The sequence below is a fragment of the Triticum urartu genome, chromosome 2A (assembly GCF_056163025.1).
Source record: "Triticum urartu cultivar PI428250 chromosome 2A, HENAU_Tu73, whole genome shotgun sequence".
NCBI classification, from domain to species: Eukaryota; Viridiplantae; Streptophyta; class Magnoliopsida; order Poales; family Poaceae; genus Triticum; species Triticum urartu.
In genome coordinates, this window is record NC_141874.1 from 410,505,689 (window position 1) to 410,523,328 (window position 17,640).

Genomic DNA, 17,640 nt, shown 5'->3' on the forward strand with positions numbered 1-17,640 from the left:
GGCTAGCGCACGCGGGTAGCTGCTCCTTCGTGGGCCGGCCCAAACGAAGCACCCCATGTGCGAAGCCCCTCCAGTCTGCCGCAGAATGCGCCAGATAGATTCTGCGGCAGATAGGAGGTCCCTTCTCTCCCACATGGGAGACTGTGAGTTCGAAACTCACACAAGCGCCTAATTTTTGGCTGCTCCCCAATAAGGCCTAGGTTGGCCCACGCAGGACAGTCGGACGAAATTCAGCCTAATTACTAAAAAGCAAATTAATAGCGGGGTTCACTTACTAAAAAGCACATGAATAGTACCACCTCGGATAATATGAGCGAAAAAACTGAAAGCGGAAATTTACGGGAAGAAGCGTATTGTGACGGTGAATCCACGGAGTCAATCTGTGCTTTATTATTAGGGATAGATTAGGGATAGACTAGCACAAATGTCCGTGCGTTGCAACGTGATAATAAAGACATAGACATTATTCTATTGGCAAACTGGATGACAAGTATGAATTTCGTACAAATTTTACTAAAACATCTTTAGCTAAATAGAAAATGCATATAACACCGACATCTTAATCTTCGATCAAAAACACGAAAGTAACAAAACTCTTATAACTGTGGATAAAACTACAATATATCAGCCTACTTTAAATTGAACTGCATCAATTTCTGCACCCTCATTAATCCAAAAAGATTGAGATGGTTACATTAGTCGCCTTCCGATATAAATTCAGTCAATTGCTTGGTATCATCTATACAGAAGGAGAAAAAGTAATCAATCATTTTCTTACATCTATATGTCATATTGGTAAGCCTTAATTTCGAAAATGAACACACACACACATACGCTTAAGTTTATAAAAAAACATATCTTCTGTTCTGAGCAATCATTGATAATCTACACTGGAATTAGTTAATGCCAGATTTGCAAGTGGCCTAAAAAATTGGCCTATGTCTCATGCGTATCGTTGCTCAAGTGACCAACGCACAAATTATTTACTTCCGCCGAATTCCATTTGATCATGTACAAGCAAGGCACATCTGATATTACTCGAGCATAGGTTCAACAATATTGTTTATTTAATTTAATGTTTATCATGATATGCACCCATTTTCCGCCAAGCCCCCATCTGCTCCTATATAGTCTATTGAAATCTGAATCCTATGAAATGCAAAGTGCCGCTCCTTGTGCAGGGGATAGCCTCACATGGTCCTGCATGTAGAATTGAATCTATCTACACATATGTTGACATTTACCCTTGACTTTTTTCCCTTTAATTCCTTGCCTTGTGCGCTCGAACGGAATTTATGTTTCAAACTTCCTGCTCATAATAGCGCAATCAAAATTTATTTCTTCTTTTGGTTTCTTTCCTTTCGTGCTCATATCCTGGGAACCAACTTCTAATCACCGTAAGTAGAACAATATTCTTCCGTAAGTAGAACAATATTCTTCCGCGATCTCAACATAAATTCAATTGCAACAGAATCAGAACCGACGCATCAAAGGATAGATCAAACAATTCCATGGTAAAGTTATTTGGAGCGAGTGTTTTTTCAGTGGAATAAGTGTTTCATCTGGAGTGGAATTTTGAGATGCCTGCATGTTGTACTATTTTCTGATGTATTATATCATATTCTTAGAAGCTAAATGCAGTTTGAATATAAGACAAACACCATGAAGCTACCTATCATTATGCTTTGCTTTCTCTACCTGCAGCTTTGTTTTCACCTCAGATCCGTAAGGAGGAGCGCAGACAGAGAATTGTACAGAGGGAAAAAGATTTTGAGAAACACTTGGCTTATCACCAGACAATCCATCGAAGTATTAGCACAGAATGTGAAACTACAAATCACCATCTCCACTCCATCGGTAGTTCAAAATCTCTCGGGACTTTTAACCTGACACAACATATGCTAGTATACCTATACATGTATCAGTTGCAATTTTAGCTAGCTAGGAGCAGAGGTAATTAGGAAGCAAAGCTTGTTATTGCTACCTGGAACTAAGGCCAGATGAGAACCACCGCAACAGTTGTTCCAATTTTGTTTTCTCTGTTCAGAGAACAACACTATCTGAAGGAATTGCTGGCAGTTCCAGCGCTTCGTTCAACAGACCAACCACACAACATGGGTGTCTACAATCACAAGAAGGCAACAATATCTAAACTGAAGTACTTCGCAACAATATCTTTACCTCTGAACTCCATATTAGAAGGTACACAGAGAGACAAGGGACAGAAAAATAACTCAAAACAGGGGTCAAGGGGATACATACCTCTGCTGTAGCCGACGCAGGCGACATTGGATAGCTCGACGACTGTTCTTCTACCTTTGGCGAACTCGACGCTTCTTCTACCTCCGGCGAACTCGGCGCTTCTTCCTGCAGCGAACTCGGTGTCGACATTGAATGCTTCGTCCAAAATTGACCTGATGGAGATTCGAGCCGAGGACCCTCCCTTCTTATAGAAGCCAACAACAATCTGAGTAGGCAGCTCCATTGATTTGCGTTGGACAAGGACACGGACTGCGATCCATCCAAATCGATTTGTGTTGGACAAGGAGACTGCAATTCCATCCAAATCATACACGGGAGCAGATGCAGAGGTTGAGAAGGTTACGTCGGGGGAGGCGGGAGAGGACTGGCTGTGGCGGACAGGTCAAAGTGGAGCATGCTCGCCGCCGGCGCTGGCCGACGGCGTACCCAAACTGAGTTGTGCCCCCTTCGCAGCGCCAACGAGGTACGGCGCCCTTCTCGCGCGCAAGAACGGCAACCGCCTTCTTCGCGAAATTCCTGAGCACAACACCGCACAGGGACAGGTGCCGGCACCGGAGCAGCAGAAAGCAGGCGACCCACGGCGATGGCACAGGGGGGCTGCAGCAGCTGGTCCAGCGCGGCCACAAGCTCATCACCAAAACTCTTCTCTGCCTGCCGCGCCGCACCTGAACATCTTCTCGGCCATCTTCTCCTGCTCCGTCGCGCCGCCTCTTCTGCCACAGCTCCGCCCAGCTCCGCCCTTCACTTGTCTGCTGAGCGGTTGGATAAAACGTACTTTTTTTAACGAAACATAGAGACGTAGCGGTCAGAATGGAGAGACGGGCCAAGGCCCAACTGGATCGCAGCCCAGCTAAACGAGAACATACCGGTCAATCGAGTTGCAGAGACAAAATTTAGTACCACCTCGAATATGTTATAAAATTCAAAATGAAAGCATAAAATCACGGAAAAAAGCGCATTATGACGGTGAACCCACGGAGTCAACCCGTGCTTTATTATTAGGGAGAGATACTAGCACAAATGCCTGTGCGTTGCAACGGGAGAAAACATGCATACTATTTTTATGTTCACTATCTCCCCTTATGTCTCCAATTTATTCGGGCCTTTCTCCCATTCGAGAGTACAGTTTCTTCGTTTCCCAAATAATTTAGATCCGTGCACCAGTCTCTGCTTATCAATTCACAAGAGGACTTGTTAATACGTCAACCAATGTTATATATAAATTTATGTAGTTAAGAAAGTAAGATAGGGCTATTTAACAGGTGAACAAAATATGAAGGTTTATTAGCTTGCTTCAATGCTGCCCTGCCCCGCCCGCTCCTTGAGCCAGAGGGAGTGGCTGAAGCGTGGCATGGTCTCCAACCCATCCCATACGGGTGTGAAGGCTAATACTATATTCTTGCAATGATGATGTAGACACGTATTTAGGATTCTCGGCATTGAAATTCTTGGGGGTCTTAGATCCGGCAACCTTGGAAGCGTTGACGTTCCATGACGCCCTTTCTCTTGCTCTTGATCTTTGTCTACCACATGTGATCATAGCATCAGAGTGCAAGGTTGTGGTCAATGACACCAAGGAAGGCACGGGTGGGTAGTATGCAAGCATTATTAAGGAGATTAAAGCGGCATCAAGATAATTCGCAAGATGCTCCTTATGAGCGTCTTTAAGAGACTGAGTCGGCACATCATCTAAAGATTGATGAAATCGTCACATAAACCTTCATAGACAACGGGAACTTCTCCTGCCACTAAATACACATTGCCGAAAGGCATGAAATAAACCTAAGAAAATGCGAATACAAGTGCCAAGTCTAGAACTTGTACCCTTGCGAGCTGGAGTATTGTTTTCCTCCTAACCATCCAACCACAGGTTGGTTCGCAGAGCATATATATTCTAATGCATGGAGATTAAATATGTGCCCTTAGGATCCTCGTGCTCATTAGATAGCATTGTCGACTTTCCTTTTTACCGTTAACCTGTGCGAACAAAGACCAGTTGCCATGAATTAGGATTGGCCGGCTCCATTTAAACTCGATATACTCAATATTTTTTAGGCTATCAAGATGATCGTCATACTTTTGCATCTTAATTTTCTAGAGCAACTCATTGTACCGTCCAAGATGTAACGATATAAACATCTAGACTTAACCTATGCAAAGATGCATCTTAGGTACTATTGTTTTTATCTCGGCCTCTTTGATAGTTATGTCATCTAAGTCATTTTAGAAGCATATATCCAGTTGTTTACCTCTAAGGGAAAAATGTGTGTGCCTTTAAGTATTCCTTTTATCCAATCCTAACTTCCACATAAAAAGTATAAAATCATTAACGTGAGAGCTGGCTAAATTGGCATACTCTAGGAATCGTTGCACCTCTCATAATATTTCTTTCACGGAAAATCTAGCGTAACAAAATAAAATGAAAAAGAAAGCATCCCAAAAATATAGTTCATAAATACCAGAAATCAGTTGAACATGTTATTGATCATGCAAACCTCACGCACAATGCTTACAAAACACTCAATCTAGTAGCAATAAACAGCAACCATGAAACTCTTATAATTAATGCCAGCAGTCAGTATCTCTTCTGTAGCATTAGTAGCAGCACCAAACAAGCACCGACAGCACAACCCAAAACAAAGATATTTTTATCTTGAAAAATCTCCCCCTCTCTTTCTCTCCCCCACCTTGTATGATAGCAAGCGACCGCAACACCGCAACTTCAGAAAATATAATAATCAAGCCGCAGGTAGTAGCACCATAGTGTAGTCTCTCATCCAAATTGTAGAGAACGAGCGGTCAATAATTTCATCTTTCATTCAGCTCCATTGCCACGGACACCTCGTTCCCTACACCCTCAGCTCTGTTGCCTGTGCAATCCCGCATCAGGGTCAAACACGAGCGCTCCTCCGGTTCTCTGACCTGCCTGTTAGCTCATCTTCCCCTGATCTCCCTTGGCGTGACCTCTCACAGCCCAGCCATGTCCTTCGACTTCCTCTCCCTGCAGCGCCGCCTCCCCTGACGACTTTTTCTCCCGCGTCGACCTCGTCTGCCTCTGCATCTTCGCTGAAGTAGGGGCTTGTGGAGCAGTCAGATCGGCAACACGGATAAGAAGCAGCGGCCCTCGCTAACCAAGACACTGTTTGGGATGCCCTGGAGGAGAGTGCGCTCCCATTCCCCAGCCGCTGGGATGTGCCGCGGAACACCCAATGCTGGAGAGCGTTCTCCCATCTCCCAGTCGGCGTGCACCGCGGCAAGTCGACGTGGTCGGATGACTGGAGCGGAGTTATCTCGATCTTTTTCTGGTTGAGGAAATCAAGGGGAAATCGATCATACGACTTATCAGCATCATCGATTCTTCGTATTGAACGGGGTGATCGCAGCACCACACGACATCGGCGGCGTCGATCCGGCAGTGTGGAACGGAGCAGCGGCACAACAGGGGATCTTGGGACGGTAGCAACTTGACCCACGGAAGCTCCTGGCAGCACGAGTGGAGGTCCGTGGCAAGCCTTGTCTGCTTCTCCTCCGCCTCTCAAATTGATATTTATTGAAGGGGTTGGGAAGGCAACTGGGAGGTGTAGTTTGACTCCAACTCAGGTCCGTAGGGAGGGGAAATTTTGCCCGTGGGTTAGTAGATATATAGATTACCAGAAAATATAGAAGGACTCTTTTGCCAAAATATGTGACGGTGAACCCACGGAATCAATCCGTGCTTTATTATCAGGGAGAGATCATAGTAGCCGGAAACGGGGAACGGTAGGCCGTCCCTCGATCCCAATTCGTTGACCCGGAATCGGATTCGGGAGCGAGGTCGGATTCGGTATGATTCGATGAAGATTCGGCATCCCCGCAGCCTGCTCCTCGATTCAGGTTCGAGAATCCAACAGACGCGAGGCATAATTTACTCACGCCGTCGTTTCTTTTCTCAAGGACTCCTCGTTCTTCCTCAAGTCCATTAGTTGCAAGGGATCCATTAACAGCAAGGAATTCTGACCGTCACGGAGTCTTCGTTCTTCAGGAACTGCGTTCCTCGACCCATGGTACCGTACCGGGTTCATCGTACCCAAACGGATTGGCTCATGTCCCCGCTATAAAAAAACCATTCGAGAGATGTATACCCTCGTTGTACCCTATTGTTTTCAGCCACCGACCCTCGTTGTACCCTTTTTTTTTTCAGCCACCATACCGAAAACATGGCAACTATGGGAGAGATATTATATATATAGGGATAGACTATTATAGTAATTTAAAAACATTAAAACTTACAAAAATTAATAGAATATAAACCGTAATTCGGATGAAAATATTTTATATATGAAAATTACTAGAAAAATAAGACGAATCCAAATATGTCATCCACATACCTGCCACATGCCTCTAACACTGCAAACATGGACCCTTCCCCTCTGTTTCATCTGTTCGAAAACTGCCTAAAGCCAGGAAAACATTCCCAGATGTTTTCTCGCTCCGTCTGTAACATGTAGCATTGCGTTACGTCACCCCTAGCACAACATATTGCCATGTATTGCTTTGTGATGCTATTGATTGCTCTGTTATTTATTGTGTTCCGCCTCCGTTACTTATTCTCTGGTAGACCCCGAGACTGCTGTTGATCCGGTGATAGACTACTTCACCGCCGAGGGTTTGTATCTGTCTGCAGAGCTTCCAGGCAAGCAAACCCCCCTGATCATTTCGATATCGCTCATTTCCATTCTCTCTTATGCTTGCATTAGAACCACTACTGCTTTTGTATGATCCTATTCTGATGCATAGCCTGATTTTGTAACCTGCAATTGTTACCTTACCTGCTTATCCTGAACTGCTTAGTATAGGTTGGTCAGTGATCCACCAGTGACCCCTCACCTTGTCCCAGTTGCCCCTGCTTTATGTTCAATGACTTGATCAACATGATCGATGTCCAGAGCCCGACACATCACATCACACCCCCTTAGTTGTGTGACACTATAGGGTTACTATCGAGTATCGAGGGTGATACCTCGTATAGCACTTTTGATGAGATCTTTGTAGTGTAGTTAATCGGTCGTGGTCTACGGAGGGTGATTCCTTCTTCACCACTCCCGATAACGACCCTTTCGCGCAACACATCAAGAGTGAAGCCTCAGGGTGATTCCTCTAAGTTCACCTTGATGGTTATATTGAGTGGGAATCCATCAAGGGTGATTCCTCGGGTTTCCCCCTTGATGTTATGGACACACGGTTACTTTGACTTTACCACAGGACCATGTTAAAGACGGGTCGGCCCCGAGGGGCACCCGTGAGTTTTACTGTTACTATAGGACTGGAGGGACAGGCGGTACCACCCCGGTAGAGGTGGACCTGAGTTCGTGACAGTCTCTTGCGAGTCGGGTTGACCATGAGGGTACCACGAGTTGATGTGCAGTCGGGTTGACCTGGAGGGTACCCGCGAGATCTCTACGTGGAACGGCCAGGCATTCCGGTCCCTTGCCGTAAGTCCACGAGACGGGGCGATGGGGTCACATGATCGTGAGTCTCTGCTCTTTACCGCGCGCTCCCAAGACACCAACAATTTTGGTATTTGATCTGAGTTGGCCACTGACCTATACGCACTAACCACCACACGGGAACATATATGGGCACTCGGCGTCGTATGTATCAGCCGAAGCTCTTCAAAAGTCACCGACTGAGCGGCGCGCGCCCGGGTGGCCTGCGTAAGCACCTGCCTTATATAGGGAGGTTGCCAGGACGACATAGGCCACCCACTCAATGTGCAACAGTGCAAAGGGCGATGGGCCCAAGACCCCTGCGTGCTTAGGATGTAGACTGATGTGCTGGCCTCTCTGTTGAGCCTAGATAGGGCTACGACGTGTTGATCTTCTGAGGCCGGGCATGACACAGGAAAGTGTGTCCGGCCAGAGTGATCGAGCGTGTTGGGTAATGTGGTGCACCCATGCAGGGAAGTTAATCTATTCGAATAGCTGTGTCCATGGTAACAGGACGACTTAGAGTTGTATCCTGATCTTTAAAACTAGAATTGGATGCTGAGGCATGAAATGGATATGTGGCTCCGAGATTGCCTTCTACCGGGAGTCGAGGAAGAATCTCTAGGCGTGGCTACTACAACATACTATTACTTTATATTATGCTAATCTACACTCTTCTAATGCCGCAAGATGCTAGTCTTTGATAGGCTAGGCTTTCCCTTCTCTTCTGGTAAACTGCAGTCCAGTCCACAGATACAACCCTTTCCTTTGATATTGATGCATACTTAGCTTAGATCTGATGTAAGTCTTGTGAGTACTTTGGATGAGTATTCGCGGTTGCTTTGCTACCTCTTTTCCCCTATACCCGATTGTTGCGATCAGATGGCGAAGTCCATGAGTCAGATGCCACCACCGATGACTACTACTACCCCGACGGAGCCTACTACTATGTGGAGACCGCCGGCGACCAGGAGTAGTTAGGAGGCTCCCAGGTAGGAGGCCTTGCCTTTTCGATCGTAGATACTTTTGTGCTAGTCTTCTTAAAGCAAACTTGTTTAACTTATGTCTGTACTCAGATATTGTTGCTTCCACTGACTCATTTGTATTCGAGCTGATGTATTCGAGCCCTCGAGGCCCCCGGCTTGTAATATAAAGCCTGTATGAATTTATTTGGGTTTAGAGTTGTGTTGTGATATCTTCTCGTGAGTCCCCGATCTTGATCGTACACATTTGTGTGTGTGATTAGTGTACGATTGAATCGGGGGCGTCACACGTCCGGTCTGGTGGTGGTGTGTTGGAGATGTCGTCCTTGGCATAGGTGCTCGCTTCCCCCAATGAAAGTCATGCTCGACTTCGGTCTGGGCTGATGGCGAATGATGCTCTCGGGTGTGATTTTTCTTGTTGGAGGCGCCATCGAGGGGGTCCGACACCTCCTTGATCCATGTTTTTCTTTGGAGCCAAGTCTGGTGATGGAGCATTTAGTTGGTGGTGGTGCAGTGGATCTGGAGTAGTAATTGTTAGGATGAGCGTGGAGTCATTAGTGGTGCTTCTATTTGGAGCCGGTTGTTTGGTTGGCGGTGAGAGCAACAGGAGAACCCTTCACATACAAGTAGCGTCGGGTGAGCTATGTCAACTAGTCTCGTGGAATCGGAGCGGCATAGGTTTTCCCTTTTTCGTACTTATCGTTCCTCTTCGGTGTCATTGAGGCTTGTGGATATGCTCGTGGCAGCCCGGTACAATGTGACAGTTGTTGGTATGCACTCTGGTAGCAGCAAAGGCGCTTGAGTGCGCAACCGGGTGTGTTGTGGGGTTTCGCCTTCCAACGTTTTTGTATGTATTGTGGTGCTTTAGATCTAGTCCAGCTAGGCAATGCTATGGTTTTTGCCTGGTTTTCCATAATAAACTGAGCATCCTTGTTTTCCTTTCTTCTTTTTGGCACTCACCTTTATGCGATGCATTCCACCTTTGAGGATGTCCTTATAATACCTTCTTCGGATCAATGAATTTGACAACTCTTCTGCCAACGTTCCAAAAATATATAGGGTGACCTAATTTATAAAAACAATTAGACCGAAACACCATAACAACAACAAAAGAAAAGAAAGAAAACAACTGCCAACGAATAACCAAAGAAGACCCAACAACTCCTAGCATTGTTGTACTTTTACTTTTGCGTTCTTTGTAGCGAATGTTTAGAGTCCTACGATGGTTGATAAAGGTATCTCTGACATTGACTCCACATCAGACACCATATCAGTCCGTAAATCGGTGAGACCAGTCCGCGGAAGTGATGTGGGAGCCCGCCATTCAACCATGTACGCATATATTTCAAATGAGATTTTAACAATGGATGAATGTCGTCAAACACGACGGAATTTAGCAAAGTTTGGACATAATTGACATAAAACAGATGATATTTCGTCTATTTAACTAAATCATCCAGCAACATTCAAAGTAATTATAAAAAATAGCATAGTTCATCCATGAATAACATGTAAATATCTCTAGTACAACAATAGTGACGGTGTAACACACCGGGGATTTGTTCTTCACAGGGAGCCCGGCAACAGGCCTACCAAGGGGCCGACAAGGTCCACCATGTTTCTTCTAACAGCCACGAGGAGCCTGGAGCAACATATATACACCAACAGATCATCTTAGTGCGCAAGCCATCCTTGTAGCGAGCTAGATCGAATCTCCCTCCTGTAAAACCCTAGCCCTCACTGTGCATATAAGGTGGAGGCTACGGGGCTCTCATTCTCATCTACTCTCATAGACTAGACTCTTGGTAGCACTTGTAATCCCTCACATGAGGCATACCCACCATGAATAATAACAACAAGCGGGATGTAGGGTGTTACTCCTCACTAAAGGCCTGAACCGAGATAAAACCCATGTGCGACCTCTGATCTAGTACTTTTGGGCATGTTAGCAACCCTACCAAGGGTACTGACCGGATTATGCACTGCCAGTTGGTGCATCAGGCACGGCCGTGTCAGCTGGAGACCGATCCCAGATCAGATCTCTTTCGGCTCCCAACTGCCTACCATCGGGAGAGAGAGAGAGAGAGCTTAATTTCGTCTCTTTCGCCTTCACTGCAAATGGTACGGGCCGGGTCGACGTTAACCCATCGGCCCACCATGTCCACACGATCTATGTCGGTGCTATGGCCTTCGTCGTCAACAGCCACGACGGCCTCCATATGTGCGGCCCGCCGATCCACCAGATCACATCGGTGACTTCATCGACCCTAGTGGCAACTTGGCCACCAACCTCTGGCTCATAGGGCTTGTTTGGGCACCAAAACGCTGGAGCCACGTACCAGCAGGTGATCCACACATGCCTGCATAACCAGATCAGTTGAGAAATTGAAAATTGGTCAGATCTGTGGGACTACACGACACCCTCACCTTGGCCTCTGACTCGGAGGGTGACGATCCAGAACCAATAACCCTGGCACCTGAGGCCAAGGCCTTAGCATCGTGGGCGAGGCGCTGTGGTGACCTCGTAGGGGTCCACCAGCCTGCCTAGCCACATACTTCGTCGGCATGGTCTGGGACAACTACTACGTCAACTACAACCTACAAGACCGCATCATCAATGATTTTGTCTTTGACTGCATCGTCGACACTGCTGACCTTATCTCGCTCTCCAATGAGGTGAGCAGCGAAGCCGACATAGGCCTTGTTTGGATACTCTAACTCAGTTAGAGGTCAGAGTTAGATTCTAACTCTAAACTAACCCTGAACTAACTCTAACCAAAGAGGTGTTTGGATGGGAGGGTTAGATGGAGCGCGGATATGGTGAGGCGCCTTCACGGGTGGTGTGAGAGGGAGGGAGGGAGAGGACGAGAAGCTGAGGAAGTGGGAAGGGATCTGCTGGAGGGAGAGCGAGTGAAAAAAGTGTTTTTTAGTGGTCCCGAGAAGAACTAACCCAAATAATCACCTCTTGGGTGGGTTGGTTTTTTTGGATGGGTTAGATGCATCTAACCCAAACTAACCCTCCTGTTTGAATATTTTTGGGTTAGTTGAGTCCAAACTAACCCAAACTAACTCTAACCTATGGATCCAAATATGGCCATAATCTCCATCTCGGACACGAAGGTCGAGGAGCCCCTCCCGCCACCAGTAATGAAGACCGGAAACACACGGCCAACCTCAACACCACATCAACGGAGGAGATCAAAGACAACCATCCTGCCTTCGCAATAGCGTCGGATGAGGAGGAAGCCCCACAGGCCATCGCCCTCAAGCAACTCATGATGATGGCACAGACAAGCACATCATCAGGGCCAGCAACCCGAATAGCGGCAAGCACTAGTGAGACCATGACGACAGCCGTGGGGCTTGCAGCCTTGCAGCTCCGGTTCTCCGGTCCAATAGTCGTCACAACATCAACGCCGCTCACACCCCCTCCCGACGCTCCCAGCCTCTAGGCCACCTAGCTATTAATTTTGACATTGTCGTGCGTTTGTAAGCTTTGATTTGAGCGAATGAATGCTTGTTTCCTATCATCTTTGCACCTATTCTTTTAGGATGCTCGCTTCTCTCCTTGCTGGGTGGCGAGGATGACAGAGGGGTCTTGTGTATGGAGTCTTGTAGTCTACAGTTTCTACTCCATGAGGAGCGTGCTAGGAATGAAATCGTGCAGAGACCGTTTGATGAATCCCAGGGTGGCCGCGCGGTTTTCTTATCGTCCTTATTGCGAATGTTAATTATTTAAACAAGATTAAATTAAATTTTGCTTGTATTGCTTGGTGTTATATAGTCTTGACAACGATTTGAAACTTTTATAATTAAGTAAATATTTAAATTGAGAGGCATGAAAATATCTTCCCAAATATCCATTTTTGATATGTAATTGGGTTTTATTTAGAGTTTAGTATTTAAAATAAATCCAACTCAAAACGTAAATCAAATGAGAGAAGGCAATATGACCCCTCCAATAGAAAGAGAATTGGGAAGTATTTTAAATATAATTTTGTTATTCAATGTAATTTTGAAGAAAAAATAGGGAATAGTTATAAGGCCCAAAATAAATTTTATCAAAATTTATGTCTATTTTATTTCATATTTGAGCTGGAAACAATGTTCACTATACTCTATATTTGTAGTAATATTTTAGTGTGTGTTCCTAGTATTTTAGGAGATTGTTTGGTATTTTATTTAGCCAAATTACTTCCTGATGAGCTGTTTATTAAAGCCGGAGTTTACTATTCCAGTAGGCTGCACAGTATACAGGTCCAGTACAACCCAATTCTTGTTCCGCGCTCGGTGCGCTGAATCAGCGCAGCACAGTAGTCCAAGCCCATTAAACCGACCACTGTATGCGTTTTTTTCCGAGTATTTTGGGCCATCACATGGACCTAGAGTCTAGACAGCACCTTTACCTTCTTGTACGAGTCTTTTACGACAGCAACTGATCAACAAGCGCTTCTCCGGAAGCCTCCTAACGATTACTTAGGGGTGGACTAAGAGCACGCCAAGTGGCGCGCTCTCTGTCGCCGTCACATGTTGTGTTTTGGATCTAATTTTTTTCATTTTTCACACACGTTTTCAGCATTTTAGATGTTTTTCTGGGGTTTTTCGGTTTTTTGGTTTTTCACCGGCCTTTCTTAGCTTTTGGAGAATTTTTTTATTTTTCATGAAAAAACGCATTTTTTCTTCCATGAGAGACACGGTTTTACTTTCGCAAAGAGCATGGATTTGCTTTCACGAGAGGCATGGCCGTGCCTCTTGGAAATGAAAAAATACGTGTTTTATTTTTTCCTTTCACAAGATGCACAATTTTGCTTCCGTGAGTGCCTCTCGGTCACGGGAAAAACACGGTTATTTTCCTTCCATGACAGGTACGGTTTTGCTTTCGTGAGAGGCATGGTCGTACCTTTCGGAAACAAAAAAAAAGTTTTATCTTTTTCCCTTTCGTGTGAGGCACGTTTTTTATTCCATGAGAGGCACGGCCATGCCTACTGAAAACGAAAAAAAATATATTTTTTTCTTCTATGAGAGACACGGTTTTGCTTCTATGAGAGGCATGACCGTGCCTCTTGGAAACAGAAAAAACGCTTTTTCTATTCTTTCCTTCTATAAGAGGCAGTTTTTTGGTCTTTCGTCAAAACCTGTCAACATGAGATCTAGTTTCGAAGATCTCGATGCGAGGAATCCAACAGTGAAAACGGTTTAATTTCGGACCCGTGGTTTAAGAAAGAAAACGTTTTAAATAAACGGATTAAAAAGAAGGAAAACTCTGGCACTTGAGAAAGTGAAAGTGATCTTGAAAAAAGTACTACTCAATTAGTGATTTCGGTGTTTTACCTACAGTTCGAAGGCAGCACGCCACCCCCAATTCATATTTGGCGCCTTAAGCGTCATTTATAGGTGTTTTTCACTGGTTTTGTAGGTATTTTAGTTTCTTGGAAGTTTTTCTTGTTTCTTCCATAGCGGGTTTTTCCTTGGTTTACACGTTATTCCTTTTCGATTTTTATTCCATTTTGTTTTATTTTTATTTTTTACATTCTTTCAAATGTGTGAACTTTCTTTTTTCAAATTTCATGGTATTTTTCAAATTTATGAATTTCTCTTGAAAATTTGTGAACTTTTCATGAATTGATGTTTTTTTTTGATTTCGTGAACCCTTTTCCAATTTTGTGAATTTTTTCAATTATTGTGAACTTCAATTTGTGAATTTTTAGAAAACAAGTGCGAACATTTTATGAATCCACGGAATTTTTCCAAGTTCATGATTTGTTTTCCATTTTTGTGCACTTTTTTTTCTAGTTGTGATCTTTTCGAAGTTTTGAACTTGTTTCAAATTCGTGAATTTTTCTCAACTTCATGAACTTTTCTCAACTTAATGAACTTTTCCCCCAAATTCCATTTCCTTTTTTTCTACCTTAAGAACTCTTTTCATTTTTTTGAACTTTTCATGAAATTTTTTGGAGTTGTGAAATTTTGTTGACTTCGCGAACATACTTTTTTTTTGAATTCACAAACTCTTCTTGTATTAGTGAACTTTTTCGAATGCATGCCCTTTTTTTAGTTTCGCAAACTTTTTTTGAATTTGCAAACTTTTTGCATGTTCGTGAACTTTATTTTTAAATCTGCAAACCTTTTAAATTCATGAACTTTTCCAAGGGTCAACAGCCGAGTCAACACTCAATTGGTCGAGTCAATGGTCAACTGGTCAATCATATCAACATATCAAAGCAAATCCCTATAACAAAAACACAAATAGGGCGATGATATCTTCATGGGACTACATTGGGAGGTGTAGTAGCATGGAGGAAGGGGACCTCCGAGTTTGCATTGGTGGTCTCTATATAGGTATGACACTTCATTCTCCTATAATTTTAGAGACTGACTGCGTTTTTATTGCGGCGATGTTTCCAAACGAATTTGATGATAGATCAGCTCTGCATGATCTGAAGAAGGAAGCATGGAGTATTTCTAAGCTAATGGATAGCTTCAGAGTGTCAAAAATTAGGCATTCGACTAATGAGGTGGCCCATCTAATAGCTAAGTTTAGTTTTGATAATAGAGTGGACGGGATTCTTGTTAATGATGTACCGTCCTACGTGATGAACTCTGTAATGAATGATTGAAACACGTTCTTTGGTTAATTAATATATGAGGTGGTGTTTAAAAAAAAGTAAGGCGATGAGCGAGTTAGGGAACGAAATCCCTGCTGGGCAGCGGCTCGCTATGGCGCGCGTGAGCGCTGCCTACTTATTTGGGCACAGAAGGCGCCAATTAAGAGGTCTTGCACGCCAGCGCGTGGTTTCTTTCATGCATAACAAGCACCTATGTTGAAGTACTATTCTACTCGGGAGCTCATATGCACCCTAGTGAATTGAAAATAAAGATAATTATTTTTTACAGAAAATCTGGTTTTTTAATAAACATTAAAGAATTCTTAATATGCTTGCAAGTTTTTATGAAAAAAAACATTTTAAATGCTTCGTAAAAAAACCCAAAATTGATGCTCCAAGAAACAGACCTTTTGGAGCATCAATTTTCTTTTTCTTAGGAAAGCATTTCTGGAATGTTATTTCTTCATGAAAATTTGCATGTATATTCAGAATTCTTCAATGTTTGTCCCCCCACCTCCCCGAAAAAAAATATGTTTACCAGTATTTTTGAATTTGTTTACTCTTTTTTATGATTTTTTGACGGAATGACCATCCAGTTACTTTTATTAAACTCAAGTCACGACTACATTGTTTGCAAGAAATTTAACGATAAACTCTGGGGTGAATCTAACCAAGCCGAAAGCTGGTTTTCACGACCCCAACTAGCTACCACATGTAATACTACGTTAGATTCCCTATTACAAAGCTCGACACAAGCTTTCCTAAACTCACTTAATTCTCGACGACAGTCTTCTAGCATAGGGGCATATGAGCTCACGAGCAGAAACTTCATGTCCGCACCTATGCCTCTTGTCCTCCTATAAATACATATCTCATCCTTCTTCACCTTTTATTTTTGTCCTTGTCCCCCTATAAATACATATCCTAGTATCCTACTGGCCCTGCCTCTTTTTCATGTACAACACTGTTGACAATCAAATTTTGGCACGGAAGAAAACATTATTAATATGGCCTCAAATGAACAAGTGCTCTATATGAAGAAGTTCCATATTGTCGACATGATCATCTTTGAAGTTTGGGTCATCACCATCCGATCTTATCTCGAGGGCCTAAGTTGAGCTTGAAGCACTAAGATTTGATATTCAGAGTGCCGTTCGGCTGATTACGCATTCAAGACGGCCTCATATGAGAAAGTGTTCTACACATATTGTCTTCGTCTCGTAGACACGGTTGATTTTAATATAAAAGTCGTCTTAATCCCATATCGTATGCCAAAGTTAGAGCAATCAGAGTGCGGCCCTACCATGAGTAAAATGTGGCGCGCCCAATCAGACACGCATATAGCCGACGTCTGATGGGCAGCCCCATTGATTATCTGTTTTGCGCGAGCGATTCGCCCCTTAGGATGGCTTCAAATCGAAAAAGTTCAACATGAAAGTTGTTCATCTTGTTGAAACGGCTAAAATTTCTTTCAGGCTCACTTTCATCCGAGATCATTTACTCCCTCAAAAGTGACCCGCAAGGTGCAGCCAGCTTTTAAACTGAACAGTTTTGGAAAGTTTGGACTCCGAGTTGGACCCAAACTAGGGTTTTGGACATGAATCTAAACCTTTCCTTGCACGACAAGTCCAGCCACCTTTTATATACACGGAATTGAAACAACAAGACACAATCGCAAAACCCATCTACTTTTTACCCCGGTTTCACCACGTCCACTAGTTGGAGGTTCTTCTGGTCGGTCGAGAACTTGATCTTCTCGGACAGCGCCTTCACCTCCCCTGGGTTCGCCCCGTCCATGCCCTTCTTCCAAGACATGAGCTTCTTCGTAGGTCCCGATGAAAACGCCGGGACCTCAGCCTGGCCGGTAGGGAGTTGCTCGGTGATGTAAAACCACTCGCGTTGCCACTCCTTTATGGTCTCCATGATGTGCCCTTGAACCGACCCACCTTCTGGTTCTTGCTAGTCATCGCCCCTCCGCACTCTGCGAGCTCGGAGCCGCTGGATTTTGGCTTGATGCCGAAGATCTTCAACCACAATCCAAAGTGTGGCTCGATGGAGAGGAAGGCCTCCCAGACCGTAATGAAGGAGGTGAGGTGGAGGATATAATTTGGGGCTAGATGGCAGAAATCCAGCCCACATAAGAACATGATCCCGCGCACGAAGGGGTGCAATGGGAACTCCAGGACTTTGACGAGGTGGGGGACGAAGACCACCCTCTCCCCAGGATTGGGAGCGGGTACCCGTGGGTTTGGATCCAGCACTCAGGTGTTGAGCTTAGTGGGGATGTGCACCGCACTTCGCAGCTCCAAGATGGTGCCCTCCGTG

General features: G+C 44.5%; 1 protein-coding gene across 3 annotated transcripts; it reads right to left on the reverse strand.

The window, feature by feature from the left end:
* Window positions 1-554: 554 nt before the first annotated feature.
* Window positions 555-3,007, reverse strand: LOC147985289 (uncharacterized). 3 transcript variants are annotated; one of them, XR_015615111.1, is made up of 4 exons: window positions 2,606-3,007; window positions 2,263-2,511; window positions 1,985-2,122; window positions 555-1,910 (listed from the first exon to the last, which is right to left on the reverse strand). XR_015615111.1 is itself a non-coding variant. In XM_087539862.1 (3 exons), the coding sequence occupies exons 1-3, from the start codon at window positions 2,892-2,894 to the stop codon at window positions 2,094-2,096; spliced, it is 567 nt and encodes a 188-aa protein (XP_087395988.1). In that variant the 5' UTR covers window positions 2,895-3,007; the 3' UTR covers window positions 555-2,093. The 3 variants fall into 3 exon arrangements, 2 of the variants coding, with proteins under 2 accessions (XP_087395988.1, XP_087395987.1); XM_087539862.1 differs by having other exon boundaries at window positions 555-2,122; XM_087539861.1 differs by having other exon boundaries at window positions 555-2,511.
* Between the last annotated feature and the right edge of the window lie 14,633 nt (window positions 3,008-17,640).

Excerpts from the sequence above, each read along its gene's own strand:
- LOC147985289 (XM_087539861.1), bottom strand. The coding sequence starts at position 2,894 with ATGAGCTTGTGGCCGCGCTGGACCAGCTGCTGCAGCCCCCCTGTGCCA. Across the intron at positions 2,512-2,605 it reads CCTCTCCCGCCTCCCCCGAC|TCCGTGTCCTTGTCCAACGC; the intron begins GTAACCTTCTCA and ends GATGGATCGCAG.